Source organism: Malurus melanocephalus, unplaced genomic scaffold (genome assembly GCF_030028575.1).
Source record: "Malurus melanocephalus ecotype Western Australia unplaced genomic scaffold, MMel_1.1 scaffold_49, whole genome shotgun sequence".
NCBI lineage: Eukaryota > Metazoa > Chordata > Aves > Passeriformes > Maluridae > Malurus > Malurus melanocephalus.
The window spans coordinates 720,987-740,488 of NW_026623281.1; the positions used below are offsets into that span (position 1 = coordinate 720,987).

The window sequence follows — 19,502 nt, forward strand, 5'->3', positions numbered from 1 at the left end:
AGGAAACTCCTGATTTAAGATAAAGGCATATCTTGTTAGTGTTCAATCATGACTTGAGTTCTACTTTGCTGTGATCAGAAGATATGCAATGTAGGGCTGTACTGACCTGCCAGAACCTGCCTATTCTCATTTWCTTCATCCTCTATTAGATGGTGTTAGCACGGTGTGTTTTTTTCAAGAGCAGACACGGTGCAAGTCCTGTCTTAYGACTAAAGGCTATTACTAGGCATGCAGAGTACAATGTCCATCCAGCAACTGGGGTCATGCTGAAGCTGACTATTTGGCATCTGAGAATAAACAAATTGATAAAGCAGAAAAGTTAATACACAATAATTGCCTTCCCTCAGCTTTCAGATAACTCAGTGAACAGAAGAGGCTGGGCTGTCTGAAGTGTGACAACTGAGAGCATTCTAAGTGTGGCATTCAGCTAATATCTGCATTTGTCMGCAGTGACACTCCCTTGAAAAATCAGTAACAGACTCTTCAGTTAAAGCCTCCATTCAAACAATTGCATTTCCATTTGAAATCCTTAACACCAATGGGCCAGAGCATTACAAATGTTAATGYRAACCAACATCTAAGTTCAGGTGTCCTGCAGTTTTTGCACATCTCTGGTATTTATGCATTCAAGGATAGGCACGAGCACAAAACAGAAACTTGTTCTTCTCAAGGTGAGTACTTGAAATTATGAGATGGATATGCCAATTTTAGTCAGAAATTAAAACCTTGTATGAGGACTCAAGTAAACAGAGTCAAGAAGAGCATGAGTTCTATGCACCAGTTACAYGTAAGTGAAGTTACAGAAATTGACCTTTATTTAGTAATCAGTTTCTTTAACTTGTTTTTTGATACAAAGTGACATTTTCATTTAGTACAGAAAAATCCATRTCAGAACAGTACCTGTCTGTTTCAGTTGTACCACTGGAGTCTAGTCTGATCTCAAACTTTAAAAAACAGACAAAAAATTGAGATAAACAAAAAKACTTCTGTCCCTCACCATGAGAAGTACTTGGACTACTAATTCACCCATATCATTTCATATTTAATTTTTATATACAGTATTATAATAGTATGGCATAATACTATATAAAATACTATATATATTTTAGTTGTTTTTATAGTTCAGAATACTCTATATAGCGTATAACAATATGAATACTACAAAAAGTATTTTGAACTATAAAATAGCAAAACAGAATTTAAATTTAGGACCAGATCTTTCTTGAAGAACTGTGCAAGAAGAATCCCTTTTTTAATTATAAAAGCTGCAAACAGAAGCAAAATTACAGCCTGTAGTGTAAAACTAGAAACCCTACATAATGAAATGTTAGAAACAGTGACTGAGAAGCAGGTCTACTCAAATAATATTTTAAAAACAATTAAAATACAGTACCCWGGAAACATGGCACAAGAGACAGAAGAAACAGGTACAAAACCTGTGTTAGGAACACAGAGTCAGAAGTGCAAAAAAMCAAAAAGGGAACCAATATAATAGAGTTTGGTACAACAGGTAAATAAGTATTGCAACCAAAACTAAACGATCACTTATTTTTTGACAGTGAAAACACTAACATTTTAGTACCTTTCTAAAGGCTTTTAATCAAAGCCCTAAAACTGTGTCTGATCTTAAATAAAAACAGTCTATGTAAATGCTACACACTGAAGTACAAAGCTTAAGAATTACCCGGCAAAATTGCACCAACATAAGCTTTCCATATTTACAGTATCTAAAAGTGACAGAACACAGCATGCTAGGCCTAGTTTATGACTTCCCCACCAGTACTTAACCCAGGCCCAACAACCAAAAATATTTGTCAACACAAGTTAAGCTCGGATTGCTCAGATACATTATGACATTTAAATATTCGCTTCATGCATAAAACAAGAAATGATGTCTTTGACAGACAAGCATYGACAGGATACAAACAGTGGTCTGCCCTGTGTAGGAGTGCACTTCCTTTTGAGCTTACTCCCAACATGTACCGATTCAATCCCACGCTATTACCTGGTTGYCAAGTCAACAATGTGCTTTAGAAATGGTCAAAATTGTAACTAAGAGTCACATTGTGCATAAACTGTCCGCTCATACTCAGAAATTTCACTCCATTTTGGAGAGTTACCTCATTAAGTGAAAGGACACAGAGTTAAAAAAAGAACAAAACAAAACAAAAAAGACATTCAAGTAAACAGCAAGAACCAAATACTTTGAAAAGGTTTTTGTAAACTTGTCATTCTACAGGGTTTTGCAGCATTGTTAAAATCATTACTCATGGACAAGTACACACAGGTCAGAACCCTCTCGACAATCTGTCGTGTGTACACGTACGACGGAAGAGACAAGCTCGGTGAAGTGATCCACCCCTTCCCACGTGCCTCGGCAGGTCCTCGTGTGCTCAGTGTTATCATTCCCCTTCACRAAACAGAAATCACTTATGGATATCTTTATAAAGACAGAAATGAACTGAGTCCATTGAATAGAAAGTTAGTTGGTTATTTACATCTGCAAGGTAGTTTCACAGCAAAATAAATCTACAGTGGGCCAGCTGGGATCCACAGGACTTTGTTTTGTTCTTGGTCGACAGTTGTCATAATCTGAGTGCAAATGCTTGAAAGGGCTCCTCCCTGGACAATGCCTGGAGAAGAAGAAACCCCACACACAAGTGAGACTGGAGCAGTTACAAGTAATTACCAAGAGCAGCCTTCTGCATTTAGCWGCAGTGTTTATCAGCAGATCACAATTAAGCAACTCAACTCAGTATCTGACAGATGCACGRCTCTATTTAAAAACAAATACACAGAGTGAAGAGGTCAAGCATTCAATACACAGCTTCTYCTGCTAGCTCCTAAAACAATCCAGGGATGTCAAGGAACTGATGGCTATAATCAACTAAGACAACTGTTTTGTAAGAGGCCTCTGTACTATTTTCAGAGGCATCAGGTGGCAAAGTTTAAGACTAAAGATGGTCAGAACTTGCTATAATAAACCTTCTCTGTTCAACATGTGGTGTTAAGAGTTTTATATTTACAGGGTAATATACATAGAGACTATAGCTGTAGCAACTGGACACTATTTACAAATATTAGAAGTAAATTATGAGCAGCTCAGAGATCGTTGAGCTAAATAAAACAGCAGCGGTTGCTACTCCAGTTCTTATCATCAACTACATTCAAGGAASAAAATGCCAACAGCAAGTAACTCCCTGAATATCAATTCAAATGATAAAAGAACACTTTTACTTCTACCCTTGCTAAACATAACAGTCATAAAAAGTAAAATGACTACACCTACACAGGAGAGGAGACTATATTGTCTTTAATACTTAAAAAGTGAGGAACTTCATGACTTGAGAAATATGTCAGCAAAGCCTCTGGCCGCAGCTATCGCTAATGCTGAAAGAGTACGGAAAGTCTTACACARCTTAAGGAATATTTTTTCTTTTTGAAAAGAGAAAACATGACGTCACATAAACATGCAATATTTGGCCCTGAAACACATACTACTGTTAATGATTGCAGGTGACTTTAGATAGGGAACACAGTAACTGAAAAGGTCTATGAAAGGTGACAAATGGCATGGAAGAAGTGATTCAGATTACACACAGTGTTCACAGCTTAGTAGAGGAAACAAAGCCAACTTAAAAGTCATTAGTCAAAAAGTGAACTTCATGAAGTAATTAAAGAGCTGTGGTCTGAGAGCGTGTGACCTATAGCTCCATGACTAACACACCATGTACAACATGCCTATCTACAGACTCATTTTATGTACACCATTAAATTTCAAAAAGCTTAAACGTCAGTACAGTTGGAACACCAACCCTCTCTGACTACCTGCAAGTGTTGATGGCAGCTGGAGTCCACTGCATTGGCACCAAGAGAAGGAGCCCAACTTCAACTATCAGGGYGAAACTAAAATGCCACAAATAACTAAACAAGAAGCAGGTGATAACATGTGGCAATGCCATCTGGCCATGTGTATGYCAGGTTCCATGAAGGTTTGGTAGGTACCATGTAAAAACATTTGTATGGCTCTCACAGGACAGGTAACCAATTCTGCTGAGAAAACGCAGAAAGCTTCTCTCGGGATACACTGAGAGAGCTCTAAACTAAACACACCCCTTGGTCTCTCTGCACTAGGTAGTTATACCTCAAAATATTTCTGTAAGAATCCCATTGTTCAGGGAATAAAAAGATTTAGATTTGGGCTAGTTTAAGGTGTTTGTTTGTTCTTCTTTACAGTTTTGTTGCCATGCACATGAAGATACATTCAAAAGAGCTGATAAAATTGCAGGTATGGGGAACCACATGAAAATATACTCTGAAATGAGCAGTCTCCAAAACTGTTTCCTTTCTCTGGTAAAAATACAGTATTTACTACAAKCCAAGAATGATTTCATAATTTTATGAGGTTAAAAAGGCTCTCAAAGTTGAATTTAATTATTCTAACTAACAATGCATGCTCAAGAAACCTTGAACAATKTTTTTTTCATTGTTGAAACATATAAAGTATACACTCACAAATCACAAAATCACACAGAATTACAGAATGGTTGGGGTTGGAATGGACCTTTGGAAATCATCATTTGTTAATTTAAACTACAACGGGTTTCTGTTGTTTCCTTTGATTTTTTTCAATTAAAATAAAACAACAACCCTTCTACCCCTTCCATGGTATAACAGTGACAGCCAAAGTGCCAGATCTTGACCACACTTTCAATACTACGGGCTGGCTAGTAATAAAACCTTTCCAGAACCTCTTTAGATCATAAGATTCAYAATATTCAGAACAAAACCATGTAGAACATGTAGAAGATTTCTATCTTCACATTTCTTCTCTGAKTAAAACAAAGTTACAGAACATGTGTTTGTCAAAAGGGAAGGTAGAACAAAAAAAACGAAGTGCTCATTGAAGAAACAATGATCTTTTGAATTAAAGTGCAAATGGATTAAATTACCTCTGTGYTCCTACTGAAAGTTAGAATAAATACCAACCTGTAAAGTACTTGCTATACTCCTGTTCTATTTTTTGAGCTGTCTCAAATTGTTCTTTGGAATGCTTTTGTGTAACTTTGTCCCTCAGGAAGATTGGGTCTTTTTGCTCTCTGAAAAAAACCAAAACGAAATAAAAAAAAAAAAAAGAAACAATTTGTATGAGTAATTTTTAAATGCACTTGAAAAGAGTCCCTCTAGCTGGTGCATACAAAGGCTAATTCATGTGCAAGCAGACTCTTAGGCCCAGAGTGCCATCTACTGTGGTTCAGCTGTATCAGCAGAGCCATCAAGATTGTTCCAGTGCTAACAAACTTATTTCCTATCAGACTAAGACAGTATTTCTTTAAAGTTTCTGACACTAGGAGACAGTTGAGGAAGAAAGAAAATAATTTTTTTTTCAGTTCATGTGAATTGGATCATCATCTCATATACAGGTACTCCCTTACACAAATCTGGGCACAAGTATCACATTTCTAAGGRTGAACTACCAAGCATCAAGGAAATTCAGTATTTCCATGTTATCATACATACGAGACATTTCTGGGATGCCTCTTTTTGTATTATACAAACTCTTGAAAATAAAATATTTGTAAAAATATAGATAAATACAAGTGCTAAAATAATTATTTTAATTCTGATCAATGCTCTAGCACTGTTCTCCAAATCCAACATGGGGGACCCAGGAGAGGATTCTGTTTAAAAGGAAGCAGAATTTATATTCAACTAGTAAGGTCATATAGACAGATATTGAAATAATATAAACAYAGATTCTTATAGYAGTGAGAAAAACAGCACAATTTTATTCTGTAAATAAWTAAAAAACATAATGACTAACCAAAYCTATCATTGCTGTGGAGCATTTCAGAGAATGCCAATAGAACCTGAGCTGTATCAAAAAGGGCGTTTGGAAAAACCTTTGGTGCTCACAACAGGCAGAGACAACATGCCACTGCAACTTATAACTGCCAGGAATCCTTGCTTCACTAGTTTGATCTCTGTCACTTTSCAAAAAATGGAAATAGCTGTAATGGTCACCATCTCATTACCAGTGGGGGCCAAAACATGACAGTTCCATTCATAATTTAAGTGCACAATCCTATGGTGGTAACAAAATAGATCTCAGTGTTCTATGTCACTAATCAAATTTACCTACACATCAAGAATACAAGAAGTCTTCAACTTTAAATATGAAGATAGCACAAGTATGAGATCTCCTTAGCAGAAGAGGTTCTAATTTTCATGTTGGGAGATTGATTTGGTAAGAAGTGACACAATCTATCAAAATGTGTGAGGGCTTTCTCAAACATCAAGGGAAGGACTGGGGGTTGCAACTCCTGTGTTCTSTTCCCGGCTATATTCAAGCAGGAATTTCACAATTACTGAAAGAACACAGCCTGAGAAGAACACAGTATATATGATGTGTGACAAAAGGGGATTTCCCTTCCTCTGTTTACTGGGGAATGAAGGTGGGAAATCTGAGGTTATGAATCAACTGGCACTGCATCCATACCCTTGGCCCTTCTAAGAAGATGAAGAACAGCTCTTTGTCATGGTCTACACTCAACCCACAGTGGATCTCACCCGTATCTGTCTTACAGTTTACTACAAAGACCAGCAGGAAAGATCTGAGTATCTCTTGGAGGACATTCAGTTTGGTCTCCATGGATTTCCTGGAAAGATTYACTTAATTGTCATGCAACCCAAACGAAGTCAAGAACATATACCTCACAGGTATATGAGGATTAATTTTCCCATTTTACAGTCAGAGAATGCTCTGAGTTGGAAAGGACCCAGAAGGATCATCGAGTCCAGCTCTTCAGTGGCCCATGCAGGGATGGAACCCACAACTTTGGTGTTATCAACACCAGGCTCTGACATACTGAGCCAGTCTCAGTGGCTGTTTTAAGAGATTTAGCATGGCTGGGATGAAATAAACAATAGAGGTAAAACAGAGTTACTTTAAGCTAGAATAGACAGCCCTGAACTATCCCCCTCACAGACTTACTTGATTTGTTTAGCATTTTTGTAGCGAATAAAAATTACAATAGGGTAGATATGAACACTGTGGAGCCGTTCGATGGCATGAGGAGCGATGTCAAGCAGACAATGACAATCCTAAGATCAAATGTAAATGCAAAACACTCATTCAGTTAAAGAGCACAAGCACACATGCAAATCCCCCATTTCTTCCCCTACTCAAATCATAGCAACCCAACAGAATATTGCCATACATTTAGCATTTTGGGGCTMCTGAGCAATTTGTACCCAAAGGATTTATAACAAAAGACAGAAGATGAAAAACTGCAAGAAATTGCATTCATAGTACCAAAAGCATGCATTGATAGAAAAAAAATGTACTTGAAAAACTAATGAAATGAAAACTCAGACTGAAATATATGCAATACATTTTTTCAAAATTTAAATATTCCTATTAATTTTCTCTTTCAGAAATCATACACAAACACAAGCGTTAATAGGACTTGCCATGTGGTTTGATTAAAAACTGTAAGCAATGAACAGACATTAAGTAAAATCTGTCCCCAGGAGTATGGTGACGTTTATATTCCATATGAYTGCATTAAATGGAATAGGTTAAAAAATTAAATCCCTTTTTTGGAGGAGGTAGAGGATGGAATTTAAGAAAATTATTTCTAACTTGATTTAGTGATACTGTAGAAGAATATGAACATTTCTAGTTTCTACAAAGGTGAGCTTGCATAAAACAATCTTTAAATAGTCACATGCCAAGGTAAAGTAAGTTTTTGTTTTGTTTTATTTTATTTAGCAGCCTGGGGATCAGTTCCTGCTAACATAATTTCCACCCCCCCAACATAAGTGTGTAAATTGTACAAAGAAGTAGAGCATTAAGTGATTCACCTTTTCTGTTATCTCTTTTATTGAAGCGACAGTTGTCACATCGAAATGTCCACTCCTCCGTTTGTAATCGATGAACAGACAATCCTTCACACCTCGCTCAATGGCTTGCTGGGAAGCTTTCATAACCTCTGTTTCATACAAGAGATATCCTTCCATTACTATTCCTTAGGCACAGAACAAGGCTAAGAAGACAATGTCTGCAAATTCAGATTCTTGGGGTTTTATCCATGTTTTTTGTTTTAYACAGATGTTGCTATCATGTATTCTAAGCATGAATAAATTGGTTATATTTGAATACTTACCAAGAGGACATCTGCAAAATTTTCCAGGGGATTCTTTGACCAGCATGTCTTTCACAGCATCAAGTAAAGGTCCTAGAATAAGGACAGGCCTAGGAGAGGTACAGTCCACTTTCTGGACACGCTGATAAGCCAAACTTGCAGAATCTAYATACACAGAAGATATTTATTAGCAAAAGAATACATTCCCTGGCATTCCTCAAATAAGCAGAGGCACCTTATAGTAATTATGAGAAGACCTCTTCTGCAAGGGCAAAGGGCCTTGGCAAATACAACACATGGTCACAGTCATTGCAGTTTTTCTACTTGATAGCTAAAATAGACATTTTTCTAATTGAACCTAGTGTTCAATTAGAAAAGTAGAGCTCCCCACTTTCACACAGACTTAAAACCAATCAGCCTTAAAAGTGTAAACAATAAACAATATTTGGCATCTGGCTTGATTTGTTGAGCTCTTACAAGGAAATAAACATTCTAATCAACATGATTTACTAAAGGAGTGAAGAAATAAAAGCAAAGATTTTGAGTGGTGCACAGGATTTCTGTCTAGATTAAGTAACCTGGACAGAAATTAAGTAGCTGAAAGGAAGATCAAAATCATGCATCAAAATTAATCTCCCTCTCCAAATGAAATAGTAATGCTAATAGGTCTAGGAATAAATTACCAAAATATTATTTTGAAACACTCTTGCTTGTAATCTAATTTTAAAAAGATGTTRTTAGAAGTAATAATCTGTTATTAGAAGTAATAATCATACCATTTGTATTCAGAGCAATTAGAAAGTAATATTATTTGTTGTGTTGTGCTGCACCTGATTACAAATGAAAGAGAAGTGAAGGCAAACCCCTCCCAAGTGTAACGAAGGTACTTGCCATCCAAGAAAGGAATTGAGTCTGTACTGATTGTATCAAGAGCCAGTAAATCTTTGCCATCTTTGGAACCACTTCGCTTATGTTTATGCTTTCTTCTGAAGAATGACCTCCTTGCTGCTGCTGACAATGTCTTAGATGAGCTGTTTTCATCTTTAGCCTCAGACATGCTGTGTCTCCTGTAGAATTCCTGATCCATCCTAGAATAAAACAGACAAAATGGTTGGTATTTAAAGTTAACTTTTTAAAATATTTTGACAGTATCACGGCTGGTGATGCTGTGCCTGATGCACCCCAGGACATTGTCATTTCTAGTTAACTATGTAGCAGCATTAAAACTAACTTGATACAGCAATAGATTTAATTCAATGTATATTAAAATATGCCATTGATAAAAAGACATGTCSAAGAATTACTATATCCCAGAAAGAAGCAAACAAGTCTTTGATACCACATCTCACTAGTCAGACTTGTAAAGACAAATACTTGTTAAAGATAAATCTATAACTGAGGTCACTTACATATATTTACTTGGAATTTGTCCCCTTTCCAGCTTCTGTGCATTCTCGTCTAGCTGCCAAGCCATCCAACAACCAAAATTTCCCTGTGGCAGAGTGTCATCCACATACAAAATGTCATCYTTCTTAAAGCTTAAGTCCTGTTCCACCTCTGCCACACGGTCATAAAGTGCTCTGGAAAGGAAGACAAACAGGCTCTGCAACTGGTCTCCATCAATTCAAGGGAAGAACACAACTTTTTTGAAAAAAGTTAACAGATTAGTGGCACACTACATTTCAAGARCGAGGTGTGAAAAGTGAAGACATGCTGTTCTAGATTGTCTATTCACTGTCACAGAATGGCTGGATTAATTAGGCAATTTCAAATTTTAAAAAAACATGGCAAAATTGATGCTGTCTCTCTCTCTCACGATGGTCAGCATATTATCCTAACAGCCTTATATTGTCATTACCAGTCATGTTTAAATACCTGATGTAGAAACCATCTCCAGGAAGCTCTTTTATCTTATTAAACTCTTCTATTCTGTATTGAGTCTTTATTTTGATGTTTTCTCCAGGCTTCAACATTTCAAGATAAGCTTCYTCAGCTGTTTTATTACGCATATCAATGGACCCATACTACAAAACACAAAAAGAAACCTTTAGATGTGAAATTGTATTTCAATACAATAGCACAACAATAGATGGCTTTAATACAAGCAATAGAACTAGATGAGCTTGGAAAACATGTAAAATGAGTTTGTTTTTCTCTCTTGTAGGTTCTATATAAAAGTAAGGCTTGTTATCTAACTCTAGTACAGTTTGCACCTTAAGATGTCTACAGGAGATTGAGACATTGCAGTGGAAAACAAAAAAGTCAAGTGCAAACAGCAGACAGGCACTGTGAGAGAGCACTTCTYGAAAAATCTTTCCAAGTGTTTGCTGAAACTCATAAAATTCACACTGAAAAGAATTCAATATTTTTAGGGATAGCAAGTGGTCTGAAGGWAGTCATAAACACAATTACAAAACAAAATCTCCATCTGGATACTAGAGATTCAMTGGGAGTCTCAGAGCTCACTGATATCTGAAAAGCTCATAAACACCTGTTTGTCACCTTAATAGTCTTGGACAAGTAGATAAATATTCTCATTTCAGATACAGAAAGCAGAGTCAAAGACATAATATATGGTTTTCCCTCAGCTCTCAGTAGAATTTCATAGTGGTAAGATCAATATTCTCTGTTTTACGATATCTTGCATATCCTTGCCTTTCTCCTACACACAGGAATTGGGTTCTGAGCTTCCCATTTAGATGAAGGGAGYTGAGATGAGATGAAGGTGTTGACAATTACAAACAGACACACGTGAGTCCTTCAAACTTTGGGGCATCTTGTGCCCTCAGTGAGAGTTCTCCAGGTTCACATCACCCAGCTCCTCATGTGCTSCAGTCAAAATGCAAGTTTGATTTCTGACCTTTCCTCCCTGGCTTTTGTGGCAGCAACTCAACACTGACAGAACACTCCCCTCTGTGGGACAGCCCAGCACTTGGTACCTCCCTCTTTATACCACCCCAGCCATTTGGTCATCCTGCTGCAGACTTGTGAGAGCTTACCTCAAGTATCATGTCACCCAAAACAAGTCCATCAGGTCCTTTTGCTGGGCTGTCATCATCTACATCTGAGACAAATATTCCATACAGGTTTCCACCACATATCTGGATCCCAAGATCAACTTGGGATTTTTTAATGACAACAATTCTAGGTTCAGGGGTCCTTTTGTTTGTGTCCACAGGGCCCCTTTTGACAGAAATAAATAACATGAGTACTAGAATTTAAAAACTTGCATTGCATGAAATCAACTTGCCATCTGAAGAACACGTATTTATATAAATATTATTCAGAATAAAGAAGACAGACAGAGAAGACATGACAAACATCACCTTTCCAACTAAAACTTTCTTCACTCTTTGCAGACCCCATTTTTCAGAAACAGTCTGAGAACATGTACATTTATCCTGGGACCAGTTAACTTGTCAGGTGACTTATTTCAACTAGACACAGCATTCACAGAAGTACACTTTGTTTTTTTAATGCCCCTCATATCCGCCCTGAGCGTTTATTTTCCTTAAAGACCAAAGTTTTCCTCTGTACCTTAAGGAATTGCGAGGACTGGTGGTTGGAGTGGTTTGTTTGGATGGCGGTGTCATTGTCCCTTCATCCTGTTCACTCACAGTGTCGATTACAGAGTGATTGTCAGGCGTTGCAGCTCCGCTGCCTTGAGGGGTGGAATGATTACTCACAGGTTCTAAGCGAGAACTACGACAAGAAAAAAACAGAATAAAAGACTGGTGGGTTAATGCCAAATATTTTCCATTCAAAATTTTTAATTTGGCCGTAAGTCAATTTTAAAGTAAGGGAGATAAAACCCAAACCCTGTAACTCAAATGAGCATGCCAAAAACATATGTTCACCATAAGTCTAAGAGAAAGACAAAGCTTTGTTTTGAAGTGTGATCATGCATCAAAATAGAATGGGTAATTTCACCAGGTCATATCCCTTCTCTAATTATTATCGGAAGTTCTGATTATGGAGAAAAAAGTTAAAAATATTTGAAGTATTAAAATGTCATAATCCTAGGAAGAAATCATCTTGGATTTTAGTTCAGTGTATTCAAGGATTATGACCAAATAAGTGAGAAAATATATTTAGATGCTCCAATCACTTTTCTTTGGATAAGCATGTATTCACACATTACTTTTCTAAGCAATTACATTCATCATCACACATGTGCTCATATTTGCAAACACATTAAGAGTACACAAGTCAGCTACTAACCAAATAATGGTCTTTTTCCAAGTCTAGCCAGCCTTACCTGGACCGTGAGTGATTKCCAAGCTGATACATGTGTGGGTTGTACTGAGCCAGAATGGTGATGGTGTCACACTGCTGCCCAATGATTAGCCGAGCCTGTTGCTCTGTAGCATTTCTCAAATTTATTCCATTAAACTATGGGAAAATTGCACAAACAAGAAAGTCAAGTTTTCACATGGAAACTAGCAAAATCATTCTTTCAGTGTCCTAATTAGTTTAATGTCTAAATGCTCACTTATTCCCACAAGAGTAAATAGGAGAATGAAAAAGTTGCTATACAATGATTCCTAAGGTTTACTACTTGGAAGGAATAAACATAATTTTAAAGTATTTGGTAACCTGACAAGGAGTTTAACAGTATTTGTGCTGTTAAAAGACATATGTATTCTGAACTCGGCTACAATTTGATATTACTGATTAAATACAAGTTGGTTCAGACCAGCAATCTGAGCAAATTCAGAATTTAAGGATGAATTCAGATCTGTTCTGGTCTATTTTAGTATCAAAAACACACTGTGCAACAGAAGGTGCTTTAACATGATGTTACATTTACAAAGCAGCTCTGTATTTTACAAAATGCTACTCCATGTGTTTATCTAACAGAGTAGGCAAAACATGATTGAGCTTAAATGAGTAAACCAGGTATCTTAGCTRAGGATATGGCACAGCAACAACAGCATGAAACTTGGTTAAAGCTGCCAGGAAAGCTACTCACCTTATCAGGCAGTTGGGACTGTTTTAAGTACTGAAACTAACTAGCTTAAAATTTAATTATATCTATATAAGACAGGATGTAGATATACCATCAAAAGACATTATTTTTTAAGCCTGAAAAAAGTCACAAAAATCACAGTTATGGAATATTACAATAGAAAGTACTCTGTTACATCTCACAGTGCACAAGGTTTCACAATGCAGTCTTTTTGGGGAAGGCAATATGGCTGCAATCATACAAACTGATTTACCAAACCTTAGGAATAATAAGCAATTACCTCCAGTAACTGATCACCATATTCAAGGCCAGCTTGATGGGCAATGCTCCCACCTGTTACTTTAGAGACAAATATTCCACCATTTTCTCCGCTCACAATGGAAATCCCGAGTGGCTCAGAACCCTTCTGCACTTTAACATGGCGTGGCTCTTCCATGTAGGGCCTTTTAGAGGAGATAGTTAAAACTGATTTGGAAAAAATTGCACTTGAACCTCCACAATAATAAAGTTACATGCAAGACTTTCAGACAATCTGTCTGAAATGTAATAATAAYAATAACAATATAGCTTTAAACAGTTACTTTAAAAAAACCACACTAACTGTCAACTGTCTTAAATGCATTCCTTTAACACCATGCAATGTACAGTAAATGTATACCAGGTACATGACTGMTCTAAAAATGATGGCAAATATGAATTATAAATAGTATGGTCATGAAGTTGATAGGAAAGAAGCTTCCAGATGCATATTATATGAAAGTAATTGAACCACTGTATATAATATGTCATTGTCAAACCAWATTCCAGAAGGGTATGTTACAAATACAAATGCTGGGAGTCTTCATCGCCAGAGAAAATAAAYATAATGAATAATAAGGTGGTAAACCAAAGGACAACAAAGCACAAATACCATATTTCATATTTGTATGCTGGAAAACATAAATTAGTAATGAAAATAAGGCAGTTGCAAACTCAAGCCATTAAGACAGCAGTTTGCATGGTAGCATTACAATTACCATGCAAATTCTCCTCAGGGCAATTATCCAAACGTAAAAAAAGCACAAAGTGCGCAATACTGCTCGAGAAGGACAACCTTAGATCAGGCCAACCTCAAACTCCTTAGTGATGAGAACCTAGGCCTAGGAGCCACAGGGATTCTCAGAAAAGACCTATTACGGAACAGATATCTGAAAGATGTAGAAGATTTGAGAAGACAAGAACACATAGAACAAGACAAACAGTAGTAAGACACTAGTCAGTATAACAAGAAAATGGCCTACAGAAAAAACCCCCCTGATACATTCCCCTTTCCTCCCCCATAGGAGGGATGCATCCACCTGTACCAAGGGGTTGGGTCCCTTCATGATGTGTATAAACACAAAGGTTTATAACCTTCCTTAATGATGTTTACACAGCAAGAGGCATCACCAGGTGTTAACAGTTGAGCTCACTGTGAATGAAACAGCTTGGGCACCAGGTGTGGTATATTTTTTATTTTAATACCACTACACTGCATTTGATATACATTATTTAAATGTTTTCTTTCCTAACATTTCATTATGCCCTATAGACATTCTCTAAATTGTGCCAACTGCTTAAACTATTTTATTGTGCTGTTCAGAGACCAGAAGAGTTAAGTGGACTTCACTCACTACAACTAAAGTGATTGAGGCTGAGGAAGGGTACTTTCGGGAAGAGAAGGATTTGGGGCTGAGGCAAATTGAAGAGGACGTTGTTTCATAACTGCATATKGCCAGTCTTTGAAGGGATCCTTTTGGCAGCCTTCTGCACCAGAGGCACAAGGGTTTTCCAGCTTATTAATGCATTTAAGACAAAAATTGTTGGCTGCTGACATGMATGCAGCTCTGGAACACAGTCATCTTATATCACTGTTAGAGATAATGCCCTCAGCAATTGCTTACCAATGGTGTGAACTTATTACTGATGCTTACATTTTTTGCAGGTAACCTAAATTAACTAAATTCTGATAACTTGCAGAAAATAGATTTTTTTTTTTCACTCACTCATGAGTGTGTAAGCAATGTTACATGAAGTTTGTTCATGTCACAAAATTTACCAAGGTGTATTTTCTCATTAAAAACAAAAACTGCACCTTTCTGAGCTTTGTTTATTGTACCCTTCTGCCTTTTCATCTACCACATCCATTTTTAATTTGTTTGTTTTGGACTGGAACAAGAATCAAATTTACACAAATTACACAGAGTCCTATCTGAGAATTCTAGTAATACAGACAGATAGATAGTGATGCCTGTATACTGAGTCAGCAATAAAGAAAAAAGAAAGATAACATGAAAAARGTGTTTTACTTGACAAGCAGTGTCAGCAAAATCAAGTGAAGTACTTTTCTATAATATTCAGACTGCCTGCCAGAATCACTAGACATGCAGTAACGTCTTAATTGATAAGATCTTTCAATTTTCATTTAAATTAAAATCAACAGAACAAACAAACATTTATTCTTTTTTTTTCATCTGTGTTATTATTAATTTTACCTGAGGAAAACCCAAGTRAGTAATTTGTATTTTGTGGGAAACCAAAATATTATAAAACAAAATATGTAAACATTTCTTAGGACAGATTTAAGTAGCTACTTTGCTAAACTGAGAACTGTTTGATTGTTTTGTTTTAAAAACTCACAAGCAAACCTTAGAATTATACTCTTTCTAAAAAGGTTAATTTGGACCATGGTTTATAGGTAAGCACAACAAGAGCGATGGAGCTGGAACCTGGATGTACTGCAATAATCTGATCCACATTAAGAAAAATTGTTATTTCCCAGAAATCAGAACGTGTATCTTGTGCTCAAAGACACAAAGATAGAGGAGTGCCAAAACCCCAACTTGTTCAGCTGAACACTCACATCATTAGTCATGTGAAAGAGAAAAGACATTCTGACTTGGAATTTGCAAGTGACAATCAGAGGAACATTCATACGAGAACACAAGTTGAGTACAGGTGGTACAGAAGTCACACTGAAGAAAGAATGAAAATTCACAAAAACCCCTTTACATTGCCTTTCAAAATATCACTGTTCTTTGTACACAAGGCATGCTAGACTTGCAGAATAATTTAGTTACAAATTCTTCAAACAAGACAAACGTTTTATATAACATTTTATGAATAACTTTTTATTACTACCAGAAAAGTTAGAATACAGAATATGCTCATAATTTTACCATTCACATTTTTTAAGRTCAGTGCTCTTACATAAATTAAGCATACACAGGGGTCTTGAAGTCCACATAAATGTATTCTGTCTCAACACATCGGAGCTCCTTAGCACTGCCAGAATTTAGCTGCCTTACTGGAAATAAGTCTGAATCAAATTTGTGTCTTAYTCTTCAATGCTTTGAATTTGTGTAAACATTTTCATATATTCAGTCTAACCAGAACATGGTAAAATGAAAATGGATGTCCAACACTGATATTMTAAGCGTGGCATCTTTGAAGTATTTATCGTGAGATACAGAAAGCCATTCAACACAAAGTACAAATGTTTTTAAGAAATCTACCACGTTAGATTCAAATTCTGCAAGCAGCTACACATTTATTCAATGCTATTACTAGCAGTGGTCCAGGAACAGCCAAAATGATCAATAAGAGTAGTAAAATTGCATCTGTACATATGGGTATGTTCTTCCACAGTTATGCACTCTATTTTTCATGTTATCTGGTTATATGGAACCAAGGCACAGTGGTTAGAACAYATATTCTGTAAAGCTAAGGCACTTGATATTTAGCTATCAGATGTTACAAGGTCTTAATTTTGTTTAGATTTTCAGAGTACAGAACAAGGCTATCATAAATAAGCATGTGAGGTAGTTGAGCTGAAAGGTTGTATTTGAGTTTAGACTACTCTTACTTGGTGTAGCCATTAATCTAACATGGAAGAAACAAAACCTTTATGAAATCACTTATTCTTAAAATTCACAAGATCTCTTACATACTTTCCAAAGAAAATAAAAACATTCAATAACAGGACCTGAGATGCATCTCTGCACCAACATATTCGTCATTTAAATTAAATATTCACGTTCCTTCTGCTTAATAAACAAATACACAAAATTTCCTCAGACACATTTGTGTTAAAAACAAAAAACATGGGGACCTTACCTATCTTTTCTACGTTCTCCAGCAGATACAGGGCTAATGGAAATCCTAGGTAGTGTAGAAAGGGAGTTCTGAGACTGGCTRCTGGTGAAGGAAGACGTTTCCAAGTTAAGAGGTGACTGGGGAGGAGTTATCAAGCTGGGACTGCTACATTCAGAGTGTGACAAGGAGCCTAGGAAAAGTCAACAGCTGAGTTTTAGTATCCTGCATCTGTCACAGGGGGCAGATCTACCCCGACACAGCGAAAGACACCACACACACCTGAGACAAGAAAGAGTGCTGGCTGTTCAGCATCTATCAGTCATGTAAGGAGCTCAGGGAGACCAGGTAACTCATCACAGAGTGCAAACTTACTGTCCTTAGTGACTCTGTTAAATCTGTCCTCTCTAATTGTGCAAACAACYACTGCCATTTTCAACAGGAGACAAGCTTACAAACAAGATAAACCATAAGCGTGTCTGAAAGCATTTTAAAGAAAAATAAAAACAAACAGGAAAGAAGTCAAATAAATAGCTAATATGTAGGTTTATTTTCAAATAAAATATTTGTGTGCAGCCCTTCCCTTTATATAKGAGATATATTATGAAACACCTGGGAAAGATAAGAGAACCCAAGCATGAATCCTGCACAGAGGATTCATGAAAGCTCTGAAATTTCAAACAAGCTTGACATGACTTCATTTGCATTTTAACCTGGTTGTACCCTCCCTAAGTAATCTACCAAACAAATGCCCGAGACAAACTGTTTTCTCCCTTTGAAAAGCCAGAGAAAATAAACCTCAAATTATTAATCACAAACAAAAGCTATTTTTAAGAACTCTGTTTGCYTGGTTTGGATAAGCACAACACATTAAGGCTGCAGAACATCTGAGTAATGATGGCAGGGAAGAGTTGCTGATTACTCTCACAAAATTCTTGATTCTACAGCACTCCAACTATTGCTTGTACCATGTCTTTAAACATCTTCCACCAAGCAATTATGAGTGAAGTACTGAAATATTTTCACTGCATTTCAAAATATAGTTCACAATCAGTGATACAACAGTAAACAAATAATACACTTGTAGATTAAAAAAAAAGCAAGTCATCTCACTCTTAAAATTTTCAAGGCACCGTTTTAGAAGAAACTGCAACTATAAACCATACAGTAATACTTACTCTTACTTTTRTCTGTGCTTTTACTCAGCATGCCATGTACTTAAGTCAACTATCAGAGAAAACAGCTTTCATTAGAAATTTTTTTTTTCTTTTTTAATGTTTCTCTGGCAAAACGCAGATTTTGTAACATTAATAGAAATTTATTACTTAAATTGTGGCACAGCCTGATTTAACAACTGCAAGAGCCAGGTATTGGTTATACTGTAAACAGTATGATTAAAATTACTTATGAAAAAATTCACCTCTGTCAGAGCCCATCATGGACCTTGGGTATCTTGGTGTTAATGGGATCTTAATTCGTTCTGTTCTGTATTGCAAGTTAGTCGAGGAACCTATTTTTAAAACAAGGAAATATAACAGTGACAGAAYTAAATGGAACTACATTAAACAAAAAAGTACATTTAGATTCTACTTCTTCAATGAGCATTCAAATAGCCTCTAAATGATCAAAGTAAAAGCTTTGATGATTATCCTTATAAGTGTGAATGTCATAATTATAGCAAATTATCTTGATTACAGTCATATAAACAGAACACAATGCAGCTACACAGTACATATGCACTGTTTATTCTTGAATGAAAAAATATTTTGAGTATTTTCCYCTCAAATTAAACTTTACTCCAAGTCCAAGCAAGAATCTAACATCTCTGTTCACTAMGAATCCATGGGACTTTGCAAAGGGCATTTAAAGCACTCTGATTTCATTCTGCTTGGATGAATACCTCACCACTGATACTGTTTGCAAATTGTTATGCCCCTTTTTGTGGTGTTTATAAAGCTACCATGCTCTACTCAATCTTTGACAGAACRCAGGAACGCAAACACATATAAAACCCCCAGTTATTACATAATTTAAAACTGAAATAAATCTAAAATGTTAAAATGTCACTGCTACAAAGCATGCATTTGTTTTGGAATCATTAGGCTACGCACAAAAAAAAATTACACGTCAATCAACTAAACATGATTTATTTCCCAGGAATACAATTTACATGTGGCCATTAGTCATCCTTGACTTTTTGTTCAGGAGGCTCTCTCCTTTTCTTTCTTCTTGCCAGCTCATTGAACCTCAGCCTGTGGSCCTGCCTTCCATGTCTC

The 19,502-nt window shown here is 36.4% G+C and overlaps 1 protein-coding gene across 4 annotated transcripts in view; it reads right to left on the reverse strand.

Moving 5' to 3' along the window:
- Positions 1–792: 792 nt before the first annotated feature.
- DLG5 (discs large MAGUK scaffold protein 5) overlaps positions 793–19,502 on the reverse strand; it is a 93,258-nt gene continuing 74,548 nt past the window's right edge. For all 4 annotated transcript variants that reach the window (XM_057365185.1, XM_057365184.1, XM_057365188.1 and 1 more), the window contains exons 20-33: positions 18,647–18,736; positions 17,251–17,419; positions 13,397–13,559; positions 12,406–12,539; positions 11,685–11,849; positions 11,147–11,330; positions 10,023–10,171; positions 9,557–9,727; positions 9,039–9,235; positions 8,169–8,312; positions 7,867–7,994; positions 6,995–7,104; positions 4,990–5,099; positions 793–2,633 (exon numbers count right to left, since the gene is read on the reverse strand). In XM_057365185.1, coding sequence (XP_057221168.1) covers positions 2,530–2,633; positions 4,990–5,099; positions 6,995–7,104; positions 7,867–7,994; positions 8,169–8,312; positions 9,039–9,235; positions 9,557–9,727; positions 10,023–10,171; positions 11,147–11,330; positions 11,685–11,849; positions 12,406–12,539; positions 13,397–13,559; positions 17,251–17,419; positions 18,647–18,736 — 2,018 coding nt within the window. In that variant the 3' untranslated portion in view covers positions 793–2,529. The remainder of the gene's footprint in view (positions 2,634–4,989; positions 5,100–6,994; positions 7,105–7,866; positions 7,995–8,168; positions 8,313–9,038; positions 9,236–9,556; positions 9,728–10,022; positions 10,172–11,146; positions 11,331–11,684; positions 11,850–12,405; positions 12,540–13,396; positions 13,560–17,250; positions 17,420–18,646; positions 18,737–19,502) is intronic.